General features: G+C 38.9%; 2 protein-coding genes across 2 annotated transcripts; one reads left to right on the top strand and one right to left on the bottom strand.

Moving 5' to 3' along the window:
• The first annotated feature begins 45 nt into the window (after nt 1-45).
• Nucleotides 46-5251, top strand: LOC127635127 (G-protein coupled receptor 12-like). Its single transcript, XM_052114926.1, has 2 exons — nt 46-1524; nt 2955-5251. Exon 2 carries the CDS (start codon nt 2956-2958, stop codon nt 3976-3978), a length of 1023 nt encoding a protein of 340 aa, XP_051970886.1. The 5' UTR covers nt 46-1524; nt 2955; the 3' UTR covers nt 3979-5251.
• Nucleotides 5252-5566: 315 nt separating this feature from the next.
• wasf3b (WASP family member 3b) lies at nt 5567-23156 on the bottom strand. The gene is made up of 9 exons (XM_052114366.1): nt 23058-23156; nt 18812-18977; nt 14840-14974; nt 14288-14441; nt 12238-12355; nt 11690-11871; nt 11294-11542; nt 10447-10757; nt 5567-10118 (listed from the first exon to the last, which is right to left on the bottom strand). The coding sequence occupies exons 2-9, from the start codon at nt 18942-18944 to the stop codon at nt 9961-9963; spliced, it is 1440 nt and encodes a 479-aa protein (XP_051970326.1). The 5' UTR covers nt 18945-18977; nt 23058-23156; the 3' UTR covers nt 5567-9960.
• Between the last annotated feature and the right edge of the window lie 99 nt (nt 23157-23255).

Genomic DNA, 23255 nt, shown 5'->3' with positions numbered 1-23255 from the left:
AAACCAAGCTTTTTAGCAGAATATCTCAGCTCTGTAGGTCTGTACAATGCAAGTGAATGGTGACCAGAACTTTTAAGGCTCAAAAAGCACATACAAGTAGCATAAAAGTAATTCATAAGACTTGTGGTAAAATCCATGTCTTTGGAAGCAATGTTATAGGTGTATGTGAGAAACAGATCAATATTTAAGTCCTTTTGTTTTGTTTTCTGTACTATAAACCTCCACTATCACTTTCATATTCTTCTTTTGATTTTGGCTATTTGTTTCTCACCCACACCTATCATATCACTTCTGAAGACATGGATTAAACCTCTTAGAGTCTTATGGATTAATTGTATGTGCTATTCGGACCTTCAAAGTTCTGCTCACCATTCACTTGCATTGTATGGAACTACAGAGCTGACATATTCTTCTAAAAATCTTGGTTTGTGTTCTGCAGAAGAAAGAAAATCATACAAATCTGGGATGGCACGAGGGTGAGTAAATTATGAGAGAATTTGTATTTTTGGGTGAACTATTCCTTTAAGTTAAGAGATTCTTCTCCTCTAATACTTAAAGAGTATCACACAAAATGCTTTCTGTTCTTGTATTGCCAGTGGTCTGTAAAGAAGAAGAAAAAACCCTGTTTAAACATGTACAATTATTTTCTGCGATGCATTTCAAGCCTGGTCTCAGGCTAGAAAGATTTTAAGAGGTGTCATGTGCAGTTTAATCTATGATGATCTGCTGTAAATCTGTGCGACATATTTTAGACTGTAAAAGAGTGATGGGAATAAACTAAATAAAAGAGGTTAGACTGAGATGCAGGAGAGAGGAAAGATAGTGGGGGAACTGGGTGACACAGATGAGCATGCTGTTAATAGCACGCGCCGAGAATAGCTTTCACAGGGGAGCAACACAATGAAAGATGCAGTCTGAATGTCAGATGATAGATAAATGGGTGTCATCCTACACTGAGGCATTGCAATATCTCCTCTTAACAACATATTATAATCCTAGAGAATTCTCAAAGACCTTTGAAAATATTAATATATTTTGAAAGCTGCACTGATTGCGCACGCGGTAGAAATCACAGGTTCAAATGCTCTTAAATCGAGTGTTAATATTTATGTGCATAAGATTATATGAGAATGTACATGGTGCCTCCAGCCCCAACTGATGCTACACGAATTTAAACCGAGGAATTATCATAGTTTAGTTTCCGCCCTTAAGCAGTAGAACAGCAAACAAATGTGACTGGATCCTTATTCTGGTGAGTCGGGCCGGTGAGAATCAAACCTCGCCCTCCCTACCTTCCAGCTCTTCGCACAGTCGCAGTCGGCGGAGATGCTCGTGCAGAGGGCGAAGAGCCGCTATCGCTGCTGGCTGTAACGTACAGCATAAAGAAAATATTCGGCATCACCGCATCCGATTCCTCCATCCGGGAGGCGCTGCACCGGTGAACAGCGCTGCCATAAATTGTAATGGAAAGACAACAAGGACGTAAAAACATTTAAAGCAGGCGCCTCTCCTCCGAGAGATAAGGTAGGGAAGCTTTCAGATGGGGAGTGAATAGGGAACATGTCCATTTCAGAACATGTTAATACCTATATATTGATTTTGCATTTAACCACAGATAAAGAACCAGTTATCTCATCTCTCTATATTTATATATCTATATCCAGTATCGAGAGAGAGATTAAGCATTATTATAGAGAATCATAGGGTGCAGGGTTTTGCTGTCATCCAGCTGGTTGCAGTAATGGGCTTATGGTGCAGTATATGTGATAAATGAAAGGTTGCTGATGCAGGCGTCTTCTTAAGACGCAGAGCTCTTTTATAAACTGTTTTATAAGCTTTATTTAATATCAGTACTCAACAGGGCCCTCCCTTCCCTTTGTAGTTTCCACCGTTGTACTGTAACCTATGACTGAATAATAACAGGTTCCTGTATATCCAACAAAAGTATATCTAATTTATCTTAATTTGACTCTTGTTCTGAACAAATTAACTTTGAGTTTTAAGACACTGGTAGAGGAGTAATGCGTGATTTCTCATGGCCATGTTTAAACTGACACTTTTACAATGTCTCTGTAACACTTGAATGGGATAGTTCAACCAAAAATGAAAATTCTCTCATCATTTCACCCTCATGCTATCACAGATGTGCACGACTTTTTTTTTACGCAGAACACAAATTAAGATTTTTAGGTTTCAGCTCTGTTGGTCCTTTCAGTGCAAGTTAATGGTGGCCAGAACTTTGAAGGCTCAAAAAGCACACGAATGCAGCATAAAAGTAATCCATACGACGCCAGTGGTTTAATCCATATCTTCAGAAGCGGCATGATAGGTGTGGGTGAGCGATGGATCAAAGTTGATGTCCTTTTTTTTTCTTAATATGAGGGTGAGTCAATTATTTGAGAATTTTCATTTTTGGGTGAACTATCGCTTTAAGATATTGTTCCATTGAATGCTTATTATGTTTTTTGTTATAGTTAATATAGGCTCTTTTTCTTGACATTTTGTTACAATGGCTGATTACGATTGTCTGATGTTTTGTTGTATAATAATAAATAATGTATCATGATTACATGTATTTTGATCATGATTATACTTGTTTTTTTCTAAATTAACTGGTTTTATTTAAGTCACTGAATCAACCTGACTACATTAGGTTATGCCAACAAAAGACATTTTTAGAGTTAGATCAGGTAGAAATAGCTTCCCAAGGTAAGAAAATGCTGTTTACCACTTTTTACAGTGTACACATTTTTTTTTTACAAAAATGTACTTTGTGTGGTAACATTTGAATTAACTGGTTTCATCCACATCAAAAATATTATTTGAAATCTCTAAATCAACCTAAGTATATTAACAAATCAAATTTGTGATTACCATTTTACAATCTACTCATCTAAATGTGTTTTTCTCTGTGTTTGTGTGGCGTATGCATTTGTCATCTCGATGGGAGGCAGAATGAGTGAGGAGGTGCCAGTTACCCACAGCTGGTTGGCCCAAGAGCCCACCTGGGGCAGTAGTGGTGCGGGAAGCCCAGAGAACTTCACTGCTGGAACGTACCCACCTGTGGTTCTGCCGGCGAGGCCACCTGATCAGCTGCTGGTAAACCCCTGGGACATCGTGCTGTGTTCCTCTGGCACCCTGATAGCCTGTGAGAATGCCCTGGTGGTTCTTGTGATCTGGCAGAACCCAGCTTTGCGTGCCCCCATGTTTTTACTGATTGGCAGCCTGGCTCTAGCTGACCTGCTGGCTGGCCTGGGGTTAGTCCTGCACTTTACCTTTGCTTATCTGCTGCACTCTGACTCGGCACAGCTCCTGACTGTGGGTCTGGTGGTGGCTTCCTTTTCTGCATCCATCTTCAGCCTGCTGGCGATCACCATTGACCGCTACCTGTCCTTGTTCTACGCCCTTACCTACAACTCTGAGCGTACAGCTGCCTTCACATACACCATGCTTGTGCTTCTATGGGGAGTGTCACTGTTCCTGGGTTTGTTGCCTGTCACTGGTGTCAACTGCCTGGGCCAGGAAGCAAACTGCAGTGTGGTGTGGCCACTGACAAAAAACAACGTGGCTGTTCTGTCCATTTCCTTCCTTCTACTGTTTGGCCTAATGCTTCAACTTTATGTGCAGATCTGCAAAATTGTTATGCGTCACACACACCAAATCGCCCTGCAGCACCACTTTTTAGCGGCGAGCCCCCATTACGTCACCACCAGAAAGGGCGTCTCCACCCTAGCGATCATTCTGGGCACTTTTGCCGCCTGTTGGATGCCATTTACAGTTTATTCGCTTATAGCTGATTACACATACCCACCCCTCTACACCTATGCCACTTTGGTGCCTGCCACTTACAACTCTGTCATCAACCCCGTAATTTACGCCTTCCGCAATCAAGAGATCCAGAAAGCGCTGTGGCTTGTGTGCTGTGGCTGTATCCCTGCCAGTGTGGCCCAGCGGGCAAGGGTCCCCTGTGACGTCTGATGCAGAGGGCAGCTTCTGAACGCTAGAAGCCTAGGGAATTGCACAGACCTAGTCATGCTCAGACTCCGGCTGCAGATATTCCCAAACCCTGGGAAAGAGGGCTGTGTGTCATCCGTTAATGTCTTCCCCTAATTGTAACGTGACAACCACTGCCACACAATCTTTGCCTGATCGTGATCTGACCAGCTGCCACACCCTGTCCAGAAAAAGGGTGAAAATGGATGCTATGTGGCTGGCTGCTGTAAATATGTTGTACATATATACGCCTTTGCATTTTTAGTCCTTGTTTGGCTTGGCCACAGTGGCGGCCCCTGTTACACAGGCAGTGAAGGGGGAGGTGGAGGATGAAGGGCAGCACAAGGCGGTCCTCTTGACTGGATCCTGAAGCTCATTCATCCCGTTCTTCTGTTGCTGCATTCAAGAACGTGCGCTGAACGTTAAGTAACCACGGAGTGCTAAAAATAGACAAGGCGCTCTGTGATCTGCGCCTTGCATCCTCCAAAGAAACCGACCTTGAGGGAAAGGGAGAGCGAGAGAGAGAGAGAGAGAGAGAGAAAGGGGAAATACAGCCTTCGCCATTTGCCCTCTCTCTTCTGCTTGTCATCTCACTTTAAATCTCAACCCAAGTGTGCCCGAATGTAAAATTTCTTCCAAAGCAGAAACCATGGAGAGCTAAATACAATCTCAGAATGAGAACCACTCTATAAATAACCAAACCCATTGATGCCTTTATTCTGGTTTTATTTTACAAAAGTTTAACTGGCAATCGTTTTTGCTCATCTGCATCCTCTTCCATAAATGCGGGATGAAAACAACTAGAGCCCTGGAGAAAGTGTATGTTCATTCAAACAGCCCCCCTGTGACTAACGGCTTACATCATAGAACTGTTGAGTACTAAACATGCATTAAGTGGCTGAGAAAAAGAAGCTTGTTTATTTGCAGCGACAAGGAGAATGGAACCGAATATATTTTCTATTGATTTGCTTTTAATTTACATTGTGCCCACAAATGCTTTGAACAGAGCACTGCTCCTTTATTATGTTCAATTGGTAATGACTACTGGATCCAGTATAGCCATCACACAATTGTAATTAATAACATTGTTCTTGATAATTCAATGTACTGCATTTATAAAGAAAGATGATTTGGCCCCAACATGAGATAAATTAAATAGAGGGTGTCTAACAAAGCTCATCAAGAAAACGCTGGCTTAATATTTCACCTCAAACTTAAATGAAAATAGAAAAAAAATATACATTTTAGAACCATTAAGACTTTCTGCATATCAATTTCATAATTCCTTATCATATTTAATTGAGTAATCTTTAACTGAATTAAATTAATAAAACTTAAATATAAAATTTGTTTTATTAATTTAAATAGCTAAATATTAAATTTTGATGGAAATTTTATATGCATAAATCTTAAAAATAGGCTTAAATATTTTTTAAGTGAATTTAACCTCAATCCTCATTATTATAATGCAATATACAGTATGTATGTGTGTGTATATATATATATAATTACAAAATTAGAATTGAATGGCCCTAAAACAGGCTTTATTTTCTATATGTAAAATATAATATCCTGTTTTTCTTTTGATTTTGGGGTAAAATATGACCCAGACATGTTTTCAGGTGACATTTACCTACACAAATAATGGAGACTTAACGTCATGATAAATTATGTGTCAGCTCAACCAAGATGCTGTACACTTTCGCCCTCAAATGAGCCATAAAAGTTAGATAATTGGAAAATCTCCTGTCTAAAATGACAAAACTTTAATGAAGAGAAAAAGTGTGCAAAAAAGTTGACCTTTGGGTGTAATGTTATGATGAAAGTGTATCGTGACCTTGTTTCAGTACTTTCCTCACAGCTGATGCTGAAGTCACCTTACTATTAAGAGCTAATGTTCACCCCTGCTTTAGAGCTAAATGACTATCAAATGTCAACCAGGTACTTTTCATTTCAGTGCTGTTGCAGAATCCATCTGCAAGCAATAACTACAGACTGAGTGTTTCATCAAATGATAGCAATATTCTGGCAGCAATAACAGCCTTGCCCGAGCAAAACAAACACCTCAGCTAGCCGAGAACTTCTAGAAATACCTACCACGAAATGATTCAAAGAGTGGATTCCAAAAACAACGGACAACTGTACTTATTACAACATAACCCTAATGATGTGAGCGAATTTGGGATTAAAAAAATCTGAACTGGACAATGACCCAATCCCTGTAAACATGTCCATAATCTCACTGCCTCGTGTTCCATCCAGAAGATGATTGTGCCCTCCCTATGGCCATTTACAATATCTAACTATGGATAAAATCTTTCTGTACACTCAATGTGACCTACTCTGCAGTATGCATTTGCTTTTTGTGAACCTTAGAGATGTTTATAACGTGAGGAATGTGTTCATTTTGTGCGCATATGACTGATGTGTGTCTGCGTCGGTGCATACAACCTGCATGGCCGTGCGTGTGTGTGTGTGTGCGTGAATGCTTGCATGTTTGTGAGCTACAAGTCTGTCTCTCTGGGGACAATGTAGTTGGGGATTATAATGTATATTCTCCATAGACCTGCATGGGCTAGAGTGGCTACCAGACTTCCCATCATTTCAAGAGAGGTACCCTCTATACATCGTGCCTGCGGGTCGGACGCACCTTGCGACCTCTTGATTATTTGATTGAAACAGCACATGAGGTGTATCGAACAGGTATGCAAATTTTAAAGTTAGTTAGTGTTAGTTAACCCAAAAATGAGGGGGGTACCCTTATGTATGTCCAAACCTGTATGACTCTCTTTTTTCTGTAAAACACAAAAGGAGATGTGATGGAAGATGTTAGGAACTGACCAGCAGAGTCACCATTTACTTTCATTGAATGGAAAAAGGTGCAATAAAAGTGAATGGTGACTGAGGCTGTCAGTCTCTAACATTCTGCCTAACATAGTGTTTGGAACTACATGAGGGTGACATCATTTTCATTTTGGGTTAACTATCCCTTTATTAGAGCTTAAAGGTGGTTAGCATAGACTTGATGATTATGACAAAAAATATGATGGGCCTGGCACATTTTGTCAAGTTGTTAGGCTGCTTTGAGCCAGATCTGAGAAACAAAAGAGAATTCTTTGTCCTTTGAGGAATCATTTATTTTACTATATTAATTGAAAGTCTCTATTTTTCCCCTCAGTCTTGATTCTTTCTGAACTACTGAGATTTTATTTTATATTCTGATGCACTGTACAGCCTCTTCCGAATGTACTGATAAAGACATTTTTATTGTTCTGTTCCTATGGCATCCTATCAATAATTTTTATCCTGTAGATAAAGCATGCAACTTTTGAAAGGCATGATGACATATCTCACAGTATCTCAGTGTCATTCTGCAACCTTTGGGCCACATTCCAATTTTTTGTATTGACTTTTGCATACCATCTCCTATTGCCTGGGCATGCTTGTTTACAGCAGATTGAGAGGGTTTATGCTTGATCCACAGCCGTTCATTCCGATATGGCTCAGAGATTATTGTGTGGCTTTGGGTTTAGGCCTCTATCTAAAACATAATTTTTCCATCTGTTTTTGAAAAGAGATTTGTACAATGATGTTATCATGCGTTGTGCCTGGTCGACAACAACTGCGATTTCTCTGATGGATCCTCCACATGTGGATGCATGTTTGCCAATTTAACGTTTGATTTAAGTAGACATGTATTCAACTGATTGTGCTCCGTAATCCAATGTAAGAGCTTCACAATGACTAAATAATGACTTTGATGTCATACCGATGGGACCGGTGGGTTTGCCAGTGACAAAGGGCTTGAATTGTAGTGTGTTGCTTATTCCAGTTTAATTAATGAGCATAGTAGAAGAAATCATGTGGGTTGAACCTCTGGTTTTGTGCCTTACAGTTGTAAGGCAAATTTTTACATTAACAGTAAAACTCAGATTAGTTCTGTTCTACTGTATATTTACTTTTCTTTTATGAACAGACTGAAATTGAAATGGTATCTTGAACAATCCAAGTGGCAGTTGGGTGCATCAGTTTCAGCATCTTGTGTACACATATGTGTAGTTTTAACTGTGAAATGCACTTTATTTTTTTGATGATAAAAGGCACAAAAAAATGACTTATCTGCAAAACAATATTGTAAAAAATTAGAATCAACATGCACTAATTAACTAAGACATTGTGTTAACGTGTTGTATATTTTTCCAAGGTGTTAGTTGTATACTTTTATTGCTTTGGTAATGAATTGAGAGATCTTGTTAATTTTGTATTAAAAGAATGTGCTGTGCATTAAATATACTTGCCTGGGTTTATTCACACATGCACATCAATTGGCTGAGTGCCTCAAATTCACTGTTGCCATGGAGATCTGAGTCTCAGCTGTACTGTTTCCATAGAGACATGTGTCTCAGAATCTAAACTGTCCTGTTTCCATGACGAAGACAGTCAGGGGCAGGAACAGAGAGCGATGTGATTTAACGTGTTTTGTCAGATTTTTATTGTCATGGGGCCGTGCCAACAGCTGTCCTTTCATCACACACCCACCACACACACACACACACACACACGCACACACCAGACAACACTAAGTGAACACAATCCAGTGTTACCTAAAATCAGGTAGTTTAAGTCTACACCACAGGTCAGTTCACACAAATATAATTACTAACTTCAAATCTCAATATACAGAATATCTAAACTTTCATGCACATTCCGAAATTTCTCAGAGCTGATCAGAATCTGTTTTGCTGACCTCATCGTACTTTGTATATTTTTTCAGTTGCTATATACAACTTATGTCAATATGATTTATTAACAAGCGTTTCATTAAAATTCATTATAAGAAATAATAATAATAACACTGGTGTCCAAATGTTTGGAATAATGTACAGATTTTGCTGTTTCGCAAAGAAATTGGTACTTTAATTTACCAAAGTGGCATTCAACTGAACACAAATTATAGTCAGAACATTACTGATGTAAAAAAAACAGCACCATCACTATTTGAACAAAGTCATTTTTAGGCCCCATTTCCAGCAGACTTCACTCCAACACCTTATCCTTGAGTAATCGTGCTAAATTGCAAATTTGGTACTAGAAAATCACTTATTTGGTTTGTTAAATGAAGCTTAACATTGTCTTTGTTTTTGAGTGGCATATATAGACTGGCATGTCTTAAGATCAATATTAGGTAAAAAACAGCTTTCTCTAGAAACTCGTCAGTCAATTATTGTTTTGAGGAATGAAGGCTATACGATTCTTAGATTTCATACAAAGGTGTGAAAAAAGTACCAATTTCTTTCTATAAGAGAAAAATCTTTACATTACTCCAAACTTTTGGCCACCAGTGTAGCTATTTGGCTATTTTGTTAAGTAATCGATAATATAGACGGCCTTCATAAATACAAGCAGGGTCCAAAATTAACACTTGTAAAACGCAAGTAAAAATTTTCCCAGAGTTGGCAGGTAACTTTATTAGAAACTTAAATAGAAACATGATACATGGTGTAAGTCAAACAATAACAACTATAGTTGGAGTCTCGATGAAGTGTGATCACTTTCAACACCATGAGGCAACCCATATTGTTCCTCACATTAAGCCACCAAAAATAAATTATAAGGAACAAAAGTTAGGATGTGTCTTTGCGGTTTTGTGACAGGTGCAGTATTATTGAGAGACCGACACTGATCTTGTATATGATGCTGTGAGTAACGCACTGACCCGTGTTTTTTGTCGCTAATATATAAGGAAAAACAGCTAAATAATTCTATTGTCATAAGGAACAAAATTTTAATTTACAGCAGGTTAATTTTCTTAATTCACCCGCTATTGGCACCTGTGGCAAAAAGTTAATTTTGGACCCTGTATACAAGAACATTTTATACAGTACATTGGAAATGTAATGTTAACGTTTGTTAGTGAATTTTGTATTGTGAACCTTTGTATGTTCTTGTAAGTTATTATGCATTGTTTTAGTCAGACCAGTCATTGTCCTCTAGCTCAGATTCATCCTCAGAGTCACTGTATTCCACAGCTATACGGCGAGACAAGATGGTGGCGACATCATTGCCCACCGGCTCTCGTTTTGCCTGCTGCTCCTGCTGCTCTTGAACTTTTTTCAGCTGAATACCTGCATGTACCAACACAAACACACATACGTGATCAACAACTCAAAGGCCTCAGGGGTGTTCACACAGGATGCATTCTTGCATTGAAAGCAGCAAGACAGAGCACAACAGAATTAAACAGAATTTGGTTTATAGGTACATTAACTCCAATAGGCCGTTGCTAATGTACACACGATGACAGTGAATGGTGATTGAGACTAACATTCTGCTTCCTTATGTGTTCCACGGAAATTATGGCAGAATTTTCATTCAACGAACATATAATGTTTATGTGTAACAAATGTAAAATGTATATTCTGGAACTGCTAAACACACACAAAAGCTTCATACCCATTCTTATAGCTGCGAGCAGGTCACTGCGAGCATCGTTTATGGGCTGGGCCTCAATAGGCATAGATGGTCGTTTTGGAGTGATTGATTGGCATGCACTGGGAAGAGGGGGTGGGGCTACTGGTGGAGGAGGGGCAACTGTTGGTCCAGATGTAAGTGGAATAGATGGGGCAAAGCCAGCAACTACTCCCATTGGTCCTAGATGACCTGGAGGTGGGACTGGGCCCAAGGGTGGCATTGCAAAAGCAGTTTGTGCTGATGGAATAGCAGCTGGTGGTGGAGGTTGGGGGCCAGAATTCATGTAATCCACACTGTCAAGAGAGGATGAAGAAAATGGTAGGAAATAAAATCAATCTTGCCTATTCAGCTCATGCAACAATCTAATAAATCATAATCTAAGGCTATTTTTGTATGTCCAATATCTTTTGTGATATTGTATATAGTCAAATCATAGATGCACTAAGTAACAAATTCTGTATATCGACCACGAGGTGGCAGCATTTGTATAACAAGTCAATTCATTTTTGTTTTTATCCAACATTGAGATTTTAGATTAAAATTTGTATTTATTAAAAAAAAAGAAATTATTGTATGTAACATTAGGTATTTACTATATGTCCTGTAACTGGTCACCATTAAGTTTTTCACAATTTGTAATCAATTTATGAACTTCACTAGTTAATTTTAAATAATCCTGCAGTGTGACAAATGAATGTTGAATGCAAAAAAATTCCATGTAGTCCTTTAATGAATATAAGTGCATTAAAACTGCATGTAAAAGTCCTAAAATATATGATGTTTTGTTTAGGTATTAAAGATCTGACTGAGCTACATAAAAACAACAAACCTGTAGTTGACAGGTGGATGTGTCATGGAGCCATTCATTGTGTTTGTTGGTGGAGGAGGTGGCGGGGCCTGATGTGGACGGCTAGAACGGTATGCTATAGACCCAGCTCTGTAATCCTGGTCCATGTTTATTTGGGCATGAGCTGCCAGGGCTGCCATACTGGGTCGAGGCCCAGAGTAAGTGTGGGCGTGGCCAGCATGGTTAGCCATGCTGAGATAACCATGATCTATATGATCTTGGCCATGAGACCTGCAGTGGTCAAGAGAGTTTTATTTATGAATAAGATCATTCAGATTGAGGTTATATAAGTGCAGTTAAAGGAACAGTTAAAAAATGAAAGTCTTATCATCATTTACTCAACCTTGTGTTTTTCCAAAACCATGTAGACTGTCTAACCTGTGCTCTGGGGACATGGTGCCTTCAGTAGAGCGTCCTCTGTGCACAGTGTGAGCATGTCGATGGTCTGGTCGCAGCTCCTTATCAAAGGCCATCATGTTCCATTCTTGCCTGCGGTTTCGTGCCTTTCGCACCTTCTTAACCTCCCGCTGCAGTGTGCCATCTACACATTGCCTCTGCTCCTGTATCAGGTGTCAAACCACAAAATTATCGTACATAGATGTTTTATAATCAGATATACCTCATAAAAAGGTATCTAAATTTAAAGTTCAATATACATGCACAGAATTTTGAAAAGTATAGGGAAAAAGAGAGTAGTAGTCGACCCACATTGAATAATAACTGATACTGATATCTGAAGAGCAGGGTGGCCGATGGCTGATGTAATGCTGATATGCACATTGAACTGATTACATTTGATGACACCAAATTATATTTTATTCACTATTTGTTCAAAATCTCGAAATGGCCAAATATCAGCATAATTATCGGCCTGGCCGATATTACGGTCTATGACTAATATAGAGAGAGAAGTTAAAGAAGTCAACCTTCTGTCGTCTCTTTTCTTTCCTCTTGTCTTCTGTGTCTTGTAGCATCATTTCCTTCCACAGATCAAAGAAGTAGGAGGGGTCAGTGTAGAACTTCAGACCTTCTTTATCATCATCTCTATGGAAACAAAGAGGTCAGAGTTGTTACAATAAAAATGTTTCATTTTATGATTGCTTTTTTTTTATCTGAAGCCGTTTTAAATATTTCTCTCAATTAATCTCTCAAATACACAATACGTGTGGTAACTATGGCTCCTAATACATTAAAGTATCCATCAGTTGCTGGACTGGTTTTATGGAACTCTTTAGAGGAGAGAAAGATAAAAAAAATCTCTTCTGACCAGCTTCTTTTCTAAAAGTGGTATTAATTGACCATTAATCATTAATGCAAAATCACAAACAACTTTGTTAACTGCAGTCCACTGAACAGACCAAGAAAGATTAGTCAGAGCAAAGCCACTGTCCCTTAAAACAGTCCCTCCACATATTTTGAATTAAATCTGTTGAAGTATTCATGAACAGCCCACATTCTCTACCTTGAGAGCTGAGGTTCACATGAACTACATCTGCCAGCTTTAAGTATTCATGACTGCTCTATATTCCTTAATCATACTTCAGACTTCCATTCAAGCCAGTTTAAAGACTTATATTCGAATGTGCTGCTGCTGCTTTTGTTTTTTGTAAGTACCATTAATAGATATGAATGGTTTGGTGATAAAGCAGTAAAACCTAATTTAGTTTGAGTCACTGGTTTCTATTTTCTGACCAATCTAATCTGTAGAGGACAACAGGACATTTAAGGTCAACATGAAATAAAAAATGACTTTATTGTCTGACATTCTGTCAGTCTGGGTTTTTATGTGGCAGGGCCATGACAACTTCGTTCTATGTCTGTCTTGTGTTTTGTGTCTTTGTGTGAGCGCACTGCTTCGGTTGTGATTTCCCTGCCGTGCGCTCTTCGGTTTGTCTCAAGTTTCATGTTTGGTGCATGGTGACTGGATCCATGGCTTTGCTTTGTTAGCATTGCTGTGCATTCTCTCGTTTTATCTGTCGGTTTGGCATGACCGTTTGTTGCCTGTTCTCTTGGCGATAAGCACTCATGCTATTTGGGTGTCTGTGTCTTGTGAGAGGACGTGGCTTTGTTTTGTTTCTGTATTGCCACGTGTCTCTCAGTCTTACATCATACCCCACCTCCTTGTTTGCCCATTATTATTTAATTTCTCTCACCTGTTCTGCTTGTTAACCTGTTTGAATTCCTTCCCTATTTTAGTCTCCTCGTATGTGCTGTCCGATCCCAGTTCGTCTTGTTTGGTGTCCATCTCGATATGTGTTCTTCCCAGTTCCTGTTGGTTCCAGTCTGTCCTGTGTTTTTCCCTATTTTCCAGTCCAGCCGTTTTTGTCATTACCACCCAGTACCTAGATTTACCCTTCTGTGTAATTTTTGTTTTGCCTTTGTTTATTTTTGTATTAATAAATCATTTTTGTTTGGGTCCTGCCTCTGATTCTCTGCTCAACCTGTGACAGAATGAACAGGCCATAGATAGACCCAGCAGAGTTTTTTTTTTTTGACAAAGACTGGTTCTCCTGCTCGCCAGCGTGCAGAGCACGTTAAGAGGCTGGATGGGCTATGGCATGAGGAAGTCTGTGTGGGGGTATGCCTTAAAAAATGTGTCATTATTCACTATTGTACTGAATTCATCAGTACAAATTATTCGAAAGAAAATGCTATTTGTCATCAAATTGTAATGAATTGCTCCGTCTGTGTAATGCCTTTCCTTTCTGGCTCATCTCAACAATCCCTTGTATTGTTCAACCCCTCCCCTCCAAGCACCTGTCATATAGAGACCACTTTTCAGAATCCAATCAATTCCTTATGGGTAAAATCAAGACCCACCCTACATATTTTTCCTAACTGAATATCAGTCTTACAGGTTTACAATGACATGAGGATGTGTAAATGCTGACAGAATTATAATTTTTGAAGAGGAAAAACACTAAACACTCTAATACACACACACACACACACACACACACACACACACACACACACCTGTAGGGTGTGAGAATATTAAGAGGTGGGGGTTTGTCACTCAAGTTGTACATCTCGGTCACCGGGTTCGGTACACTGCTCTTGGAGACCACCTGCTGGTCCTGTACAGTAGAGCTTTTGAAAGCCTTCCTCATGTTTATGTCCTGAAGAGAGACTGCATGGGGTGAAGGGGGGGGTGGGGGAGGTTGGGGGGAGAGAGAGAGAGAGAGAGAGAGAGAGAGAGAGAGAGAGAGAGAGAGAGAGATTGATTACGCCTGCCCTCCAGAGTGTGTAAAGTAAACTCCAGTATTGATCTTTTCATTGAAAAAGAGATGCAAGTGCATGCTTCAGTGTGTGGGTAATAGAGAAACGTAAAAAAGATGTGGAGAGTGTAAAATTCTGCATTATTTATTTTTTGTTGATTTTTGGTTTGGAGGAATACAGTGGTATTGATCTCACACTCGAGCTGTGTAACCTCAGTGATTTTATTTTTAGGGAGAAATGAGATGCCGATGGACACACTGTATAGAGAGATGACCCTGAGAACCTTGTTTCCCAGAAACACATACTCACCCTCTTCAACGGTAGAGTCCAGCTGTGTAACCTTGACAGCAAGTCGGTCAATTCGATCCTGTAGAGAGTTTGCCCGCAAATAGAACATGTTCGCCTCGTTGAAGAGCTCTCCAAATATATCTTCAGCATGTTTACCTATGAAAAATGTGAGTCGTTGTTTTTGAGGATCTAAATGTTTTAATATATAATGTATTCAAAAGTATATAATAGAGGTGAAATTATATATTAAAGGTGAAGTGTTTAATTTTCTGAACCCAAAAATACTCTATTTCCTATTTTCTATTCCCAAACACTCTGCCATGGTACTGGTAGACATGCCCCAAACTCATAGCATTGGTTGAGTCAGTGTTGCTATGTTGGGCCACTCAAATAATCAAATAAATAATGAATGCCCCACAGAGCCACAGTGTAAACAAATTAATGTTAGTTGCCTCTGCATATTGAACTGGTACAAAGTATTAAAAAAAATAATTAAAAAAAAAACACATTAGCTTTCTAAATAGTACAAAATCTGGCTTGTTTTTAAGTTGCTTTCTATGTTTATGAATTCTGAATTTGTCCATATACAAAATATACAGCACAAAGGACATAATGACATAATATATACAGTATTACAAGAACAATGGTTCAAATATGTCTAAAGAAATAAAGTTTTTTTTAATCACCCACAATTGTTGCTATTAATAATGGCAGTTAAACAAAAGCACACAGGAAAATATTTGCAGGAAGGAAGAGTGTCTGTTCCTTTCAAATTCCTGGCCTATGAACCCATATATATATATATATATATATAAATACATACATACACACACACACACAAAATTGGTGGCCAAAAGTTTGGAATAATGTACAGATTATTCTGTTTTGGAAGGAACACTTTCACCAAAGTGGCATTCAACTGATCACAAAGTATAGTCAGGACATTACTGATGTAAAAAAAGTATTTGAAAAAAGTCATTTTTGATCAAATCTAAACAGATCCCATTTCCAACAGCCTTCACTGCAACACCTTATCCTTGAGTAATCATGCCAGATTAAATTGATAATTTGGTACTAGAAAATCACTTGCCATTATATCAAACACAGTTGAAAGCTATTTGTGTTTTAAATGATGCTTAACATTGTTTTTGTGTTTGTTTTTGTGTGGCATATATAGACTGGCATGTCTTAAGGTCAATATTAGGTCAAAAATGGCAGAAAAGAAACAGCTTTCTCTAGAAACTCATCAGTCAATCATTGTTTTGAGGAATGAAGGCTAAACAATGTTTAAAATTGCCAAAAACTGAAGATTTCATAGAAAGATGTACACTACAGTCTTCAAAGACAAAGGACAACTGGCTCTTACAAGGACAGAAAGAGATGTGGAAGGCCAGATGTACAACTAAACAAGAGGATAAGTACATCAGAGTCTCTAGTTTGAGAAATAGATGCCTCACATGTCCTCAGCTGACAGCTTCATTGAATTCTACCCACTCAAGGCCAGTTTCATGTACAACAGTAAAGAGAAGACTCAGGGGTGCAGGCCTTATGGGAAGAAAAAGCCGCTTTTAAAACAGAAAAACTTTTTCCCGTTAGTGTGTGTGTGTGGGTATATATATATATATATATATATATATATATCACAGATCACACACTTATACTCTCTTCGGTGTACTACACCCACAAACAGACAAAAAGCTTGTTTCCACACATGCATAATCTATTTTTGTCACACGCACACACAGTCTACAGCTCTGCCTTCAAGTCCAATGGGCTGTCATTTATATTTAATCCACACAGCTGCTACTGAAAGGCCTTCTCCTTCTACAGGCATTCACTACAAAGTACCAACCCAGAAAAAAAACTTCAGGGGATTTCAGGGATCGGGGGGACAGGTGGAGGGAAAAAGAGGGATGGATGGATGGAAGGGAGGAATAGTGGTTTGATACACAGAGAGAAACTTGCTGATTCTAAGGACACGTTTTCAAGTTAATGGTCTTATGTAACGCAGTTAAGGTCCCGTGTGTCAAGAGGAATTATTATTAGAGAACTTCCCTTTGGCATTTTAAGCTGATAATAAGAATGGATGGACCACTAAATTATTTCCACAATGAATGCAAACCAAATATCTCTGGATAAGAGTCTAAATTTGTTTAACAATAATGTTCAGTAATTTAAATAATAAATATTCAAGCATGCATAATCAACACAACAGAAAATTTGAGTGATGCTAGCATGTGATTTTAGAGAACTGATATGGTAGCTATGGTGTTCTGAGTGGTTGCTAGGTGATTGCTAGTCTCTGATTCAGACGGCACACCTACAGACAGCTCACAGTCTGTGCACTAACAGTCTGATGCATGTTGCGCACAAAACAGGAAAAACACTTTCTTACATGAGTCAGTTCTAATCTAATTGTCTGGTTTGATAAAACATCTGTGAGTCAAAGCACACAGGGATTTTTATCAGTCCACCTAGAAACATGTTCACAAAGTACCAGATTGACAAAACTAGCGGTTTTGAGGATTAAATTATCACTGGATTTGCCAAGTTTGCAAGGTTTGTTACATTAGATCGTTTAAAGATTTTCTGATTTTCATTTGAGGCACATAGTGGCAAGCAAAGCAGATATGCACGAGCAGAATTTACTAATCTGTTGTTTTCATAGTTGTCAGAGAAATAGTCTGTATTTAAGTATTCTGTGCTGTACATAACCTCTCTATACATTTTTTGCTATTTGTCGAGTGTTTTCTTTTCAATTATTTGTGACCAGTTAGAGCTGCTAAACATTCCAGATTCTGTATGCAAGTCTTGGCCAAAGTCAAAAGCATCCACCCCACATCAGTGAGGACCATGTGGAGAGAGGAAAAATTGTGGTAGTAATTGGGGATTCTGTTCTTTGTGGATTTCTTTTTTCTCTTAGTTTGTTGCTTTTTATATTTTTGATTATCTCAAATATTTTTGGTTTGTTAGTTTATATGTGCGCATTGTGTAATTTAGGCTTTGACCACAGGGATGTTTGTTGAGGGACAGGGTGGGTTTGGGGAGGGGGAAATAACAGGGGTAAAAGTTGATTCTGTATATATTTTGTCTGTTCTGTTTTCGTTTTTTTGATACACAAGACTAAAAAGAAAAGGACCCACCACAGGTTTCTGTGGCACTGTATATATCTTGGGTCCAACCTTTGAAAAAATATCTGATCTGATCAATTCTAAAAGACATAGTACACCTCTTCTCAACAAGTTGGATGATTTGAGGTAACATTCATGTCTGACTAGCACAAAAGGTGTGTGACAAGTTACATGGCAATGTTGACAAAATAGTGTAAGCGGTTTTGAAAAAGTATAAGTATCAGTATCAGCAGGGTGAACAAAAAATATCTTAAAAAGAACTAATGAGTCTCTCACAGAGAATGTACAAAAGGTCAGGTGAAGTGTAGGTATTAACCTCTAGCTTTAAATATTATAAACTATTATTTACAAAAAGGATCTAACATTAGTTGCAACAAAGTGACACTAGTACACTTTGTATGTGTGTGTGTGGCCTAGCAATAGCTTTGGTAACAGAAATGTTCCACTTAATGCCAAACATTAATTGACAAAATGTAATAATAATATGCATAGTTCAAACTCTGAATGATTGGATGAGCCACGTAAAATTTTAAATGTTGATAAACACACACCAGTGACCACACATTCTGTATTAATGAGCCAAGTTGCTACATTACTAGACAAACGTAAACAGCTTGCAGTTATGCATATGAACTGTATTACTTGGCAGAAGAATTCTATATTCTGATTCTTATTAATAATAAGTGTAAATCTAAAAATAAGCCTCTAGTGGCTTATTACTTAATTTGAGGGTTTGGGTTAGTGCACAGTAATTATAAAATAGCTTAATTTATGGATAATAGAACCCAAAGCTAAGTCCCTGATTAGGTAGCTAAGTTAACATGTGTGTGTGTCTGTGTGTGAAAGAGAGAGGGATTATTACTCAGACTGCTGAGTTGGCGTATGATGGCAGAGAGCGTGTTGTTCATCACACACTCCAGCTCACTGCCGATGCCCTCGGGCAGCACCCCACGGCACAGGTGCCTGGGTTCAATGTTTCTTTTCACCAGCGGCATGGCTTTTCCTTACACAGCCACACCAGAGTTGGCCTGCACAGAGAAAAGACAAACAATATGCTTAAAAACACACCTTGACTGACTAGAATTAAAGCGCAAAGGAAAAGTCCATCTATAATGTTTACTCAGTTTTCAACAACTCGTTATATAAAAGACACCCACACACTGCGAGAGCGTTCTAATTAAACTGGGGCAACTGTAGATCAAGAAAAGAGGAAAAAAGGGGTCTTTTGCAAATACAGTACACTCTGTCATAAACCAGACAGACTCCTGACTCCAGAATCATGATCCAAAAGTTCAGCATATGTAAACCCCAATGCATCTGAACACAAACAACATATACTGTAACATTCAGTGAGAGGGACTTTTGGCCCAAGCTTCAATCAGCACCGCAGAGGAGCAACAAGCAGAGTCCCATGGTGGGATTACAAGGCATTAAGCAAAGAAGATACAGTCAAACTAATCCAGTTCATCGTACAAGCTGAAATTTTGCTTAAAAAATCCAGCAGAATCTAGCAAAAGGCAAAATGTGATTACACCAAACCAGCCTGAAACTGATTACTTCAAATTACTTAGATCGAATCAAAGAGACCTGATTTCGACCATAACTAAATTTTGACAAAATGTGTAGTTACTGCATTTTGCAATTGCATGCCAAAATTGATAAAAATCTGTCATCAGAAAAGGTTTTACTTCAATTGCATTATTTTCATAAAATGTTCTATTTTTAACTCATCCTATCTTTATAGCCAAACAGCATTCGTTCTTTCCCTGCATTTTCTTTGTGTTTAATGATGGGGAAAACAACTACAAAAAAAATTATAAAAACAATATATAATTGCTCAGACATATTGTTTGCATTACATACAATCAGGGAAACTGCCATCTAATGAACAAAAACTGGCTAAACAAAGAAAGAAGTCAAATTAATGCCAATATTGTTTTCTATAAATATTTATCTTAAATATAATCTACTCTAGTGTAGCTGATTTTTCATACACTGTGACATTCAATATAATATCACACCATACTGTATGATAAAATATGACTCAATATCATGTTTGTACATAAAACATAACAGAAAATATATATACTACTTTATTACTATATGCATGACATGAAAATATCATGTGCATTGTCAAGAAGCAAAGTTTTTCCTTTTGAACACAAGTAACCTCACTAAACCATATCAGCTGGTTCAACTGGACACCATGACAGAATGCTCCCATCTGTGAAACAGTAACCCCTACAGTGATTGGCCAGCTGAGAGGCCATCTGCTGTGTGATTGGGGGGTTGAAAGTCAAAGATTAGGTACAAGAACAAAGGGATGGTGGTGCAGCATCTCAGGGGTCATCTTATCTGCCTGTTTCCCTGCTTCCTGTTTTCCTGTGCCACACCCAGCTCCAGTCTTCCTGTTCCCCTCTGTCACATCTCTGACTTCCTGTCATCCCAAACAGCCAGAACAATGATGCAACCAGAGCTGGTGTAAAACACAATTCACTTACACAAAATCTCAGCACATGCTAAAATAGTTTCTCCTATCCCATCTTTAAATGCAGAGACAACTAACAGTTCATTACTAAAGGTTATCCCTTTGTAAGGTGGTTTAACCCAAAAAGTGTAAACAACACTGTGGCTCTGTGATGCTATCAAAACATTGCTCTGTTTCTTTGAGCATCCATTTGGACAAAGCAGCACTGAATCAATGACGTTATCACACAGGGAGTCATCATGTTGTTTCTGAGAGTTCTAGTAAACTAGGATCGGCCACATTATGCTGACTCACTGACAAGTGCCATCCGCATCAGCCACCCTTTTGGCGGCTCCAGCTTGTATACTTTCTCTTGCCTTGATGCTTTGTGTCAGCAGCGTGTGTTCAGATCCAGCATTAAAACCAGCAAGTAATTGTGTTAGCACAATCAGTGACTATCATGATTAGGAGGCTGCATTTTCCCTCAACATTACATTTGTACTCCACTGATGGTTAGGTTTAGGTTGGGGGTGTGGGGGGGAGGGGGGGCGGGGGGGTGTACAGTTTATATAATATAAATTCCTCCTAACTGCATTACAGCAACGTGGCACCCCTCTGTGGACAATACACCTGGAAAATGGAGCTCACACATGCCTCTAAGCCCAACAACACTTACAGCTTTAGCCACTGGGGGCAGTGTTTCATATTTCAGAAAGCACAGACCGATTTTAGCTAAAGAACATTCAACATACTGTTTTTGATTTCACTGTGAGATCAGTCTGGAATAAACCATTAGTGTGAGACGGGAAATGTTTGAGACATGTTTTTCTCATTCTGTTATGTGATGCTAGTGCTGGAGAAATTACATACTCTAGCTTTAGACTGATTTAACTTTTGACAGCTCCCTTCAGCACACACACGGATGGCATCTGAACAATGATTGTGTAATAAATTAATAATTATAGAAGTTTGCTTTACCAGAGTAACAAACTACAAGTGGCCACCAAGTCCACCTAACCAGTTCAGTTCAGTTCAACTTTAAGAGTGAAAACTATAGCCAAACTGAGCACAGTGCCTCACTCCACCAGTTAAATAGGCCTGAAATTTTAAAAACACAAACAGGGCAGCCAGTGGTTTCAAAAGCACTGCAAATATGCTATTAGACCTCACACATACACATACGCAGTTGTTGTTCTAGTCTAATGAGGTACATGTTTATGAATGTTGTAATGTGTTAATTAAGCAGCCCAGCACTCTACAGCTTTATAATTCTGCCGTGCATGGGAGTACGGACACAACACAACCCACACTAATTACACAGTGCCTTGAATTAAGACCTCACCAGGAGGGGGGACAAGAGACACAGAGGGGACAAAGGGAGCGAGAATGAAAACGAAAAGAAGTTGCAATGTCTGTGAGTTAGTTAGACAGGAAAGAGACAGAATTCTTTGGGAAACTTTCGGTTGAGAGGAAAATGTGTTGGAGTGATCCAGAGTGCTTAGAATGTGAGGGAGAGAGTGAGAGGAAATGGAGAGTGTGATTGTTTGTGTATGTGTACAAGTGAAAGCAGCAAAGGAGAAAAGAGTGAATGAGAGGACAAGTATGCTAGAGAAAGAGAGAGGGATGACGGGGGAGGGAGACTGGCAGGGGACCTAAGGGAAGCCACTCTGAAAGGTTCCTGGGACAATAGCCGTCCTTACACAAGGCAATTGAGGAGTTCTCCCATGCATGCTCTGTTCCCTCCCCCACCCGTTTACCCCTGCCATCCCCACCCCACTCCCCACCCCATTCTTCAAATGAAAGAAGCACTCCTGCCCCTCTCTCTGTCTTTTCTGTTGCCTCCTTTTCCATACGTCGTGCCTACTGCAAAAACAACACATATATAGAACACTACAAACACAAACAGTATACATGTCATCCTGATCAAATGACAAGAAGGGTGCATAACCAAAAGTAGTCACTATAAGATATGCACAAACAAATAACACACATAAATAAATGGTGTGCATCACAGCTGTTTACTTCCCCATCACTGCTGTTGACAGGCTTTGAGGTCCATTCCGTGACTACAGGAGGCCACATCCTGTCTAAACTAACTTGGGAAACACGCATCCACTCTAAACGTAGATTTAAACGCAGCAGATCCATTAAGGACAGAATGATGCATTAGATATTCATAACTGAAGAACAGCACATCACTGCGCGTAAGACCACATCAATATTTCAATACGGATAACGTCAGACATGAAGGCTGGTGAATGTAAGTCTTATCTGTGCTTTCAACGCTTTCAGGTTAAATCAGTTAAGTTTTCGTTTCTCTTTTTTTTTTATATATAATAAACACTAGAAATCGAAAAGTAAAGAATAGGAATGATTGATTATATATGGTATTCTGTTATGCCAGTTTACTAAAAGGGACTGGGATTATGGTGACGTGATTGAGAATGTAAACTTTTTTCTTCTCCATTTATTGTGCTCAGGAGACAGGTCACGTTATGCGGTGGCAAACGGTCATCATGTCATTGTTATTTTATCAGTTAACGGAATTAAATAATTAAACTCCACACTAAATAAGCGCAAACCGTGCCACTTATTATATAAAAGCTCGATAAACAGTCAAGATAACAAGTTTGTTGCTTACCAAAAGTGTATTTTTTGGAGAATTCAATTCGCTCACATGTCCAAAGCTTCAGCGGTCCGGATAGCCATCCTGTGTCTCCATCGGTCCATCTGACCGTTCCAAACAATCCGCTTGGGGGCGGGGCATATTGGGTAACTTTCGCCAATCGACATTTTACAATTAGAATTTAACGCGCCCCCATTTGTCCCAGCAGCCTAT

This window comes from Xyrauchen texanus, chromosome 42, assembly GCF_025860055.1.
Source record: "Xyrauchen texanus isolate HMW12.3.18 chromosome 42, RBS_HiC_50CHRs, whole genome shotgun sequence".
In the NCBI taxonomy this organism is placed as follows: Eukaryota; Metazoa; Chordata; class Actinopteri; order Cypriniformes; family Catostomidae; genus Xyrauchen; species Xyrauchen texanus.
This window is presented reverse-complemented; position numbering and strand designations above follow the sequence as displayed.

Coding starts and splice junctions, on each gene's coding strand:
- LOC127635127 (XM_052114926.1), top strand. CDS start 2,956: ATGAGTGAGGAGGTGCCAGTTACCCACAGCTGGTTGGCCCAAGAGCCC.
- wasf3b (XM_052114366.1), bottom strand. CDS start 18,944: ATGCCGCTGGTGAAAAGAAACATTGAACCCAGGCACCTGTGCCGTGGG. Junction 14,975..18,811: donor ACGCCAACTCAGCAGTCTGA/GTAATAATCCCT, acceptor CATTTTTCATAG/GTAAACATGCTGAAGATATA. Junction 11,872..12,237: donor AAGAAAAGAGACGACAGAAG/GTTGACTTCTTT, acceptor CACCTGATACAG/GAGCAGAGGCAATGTGTAGA.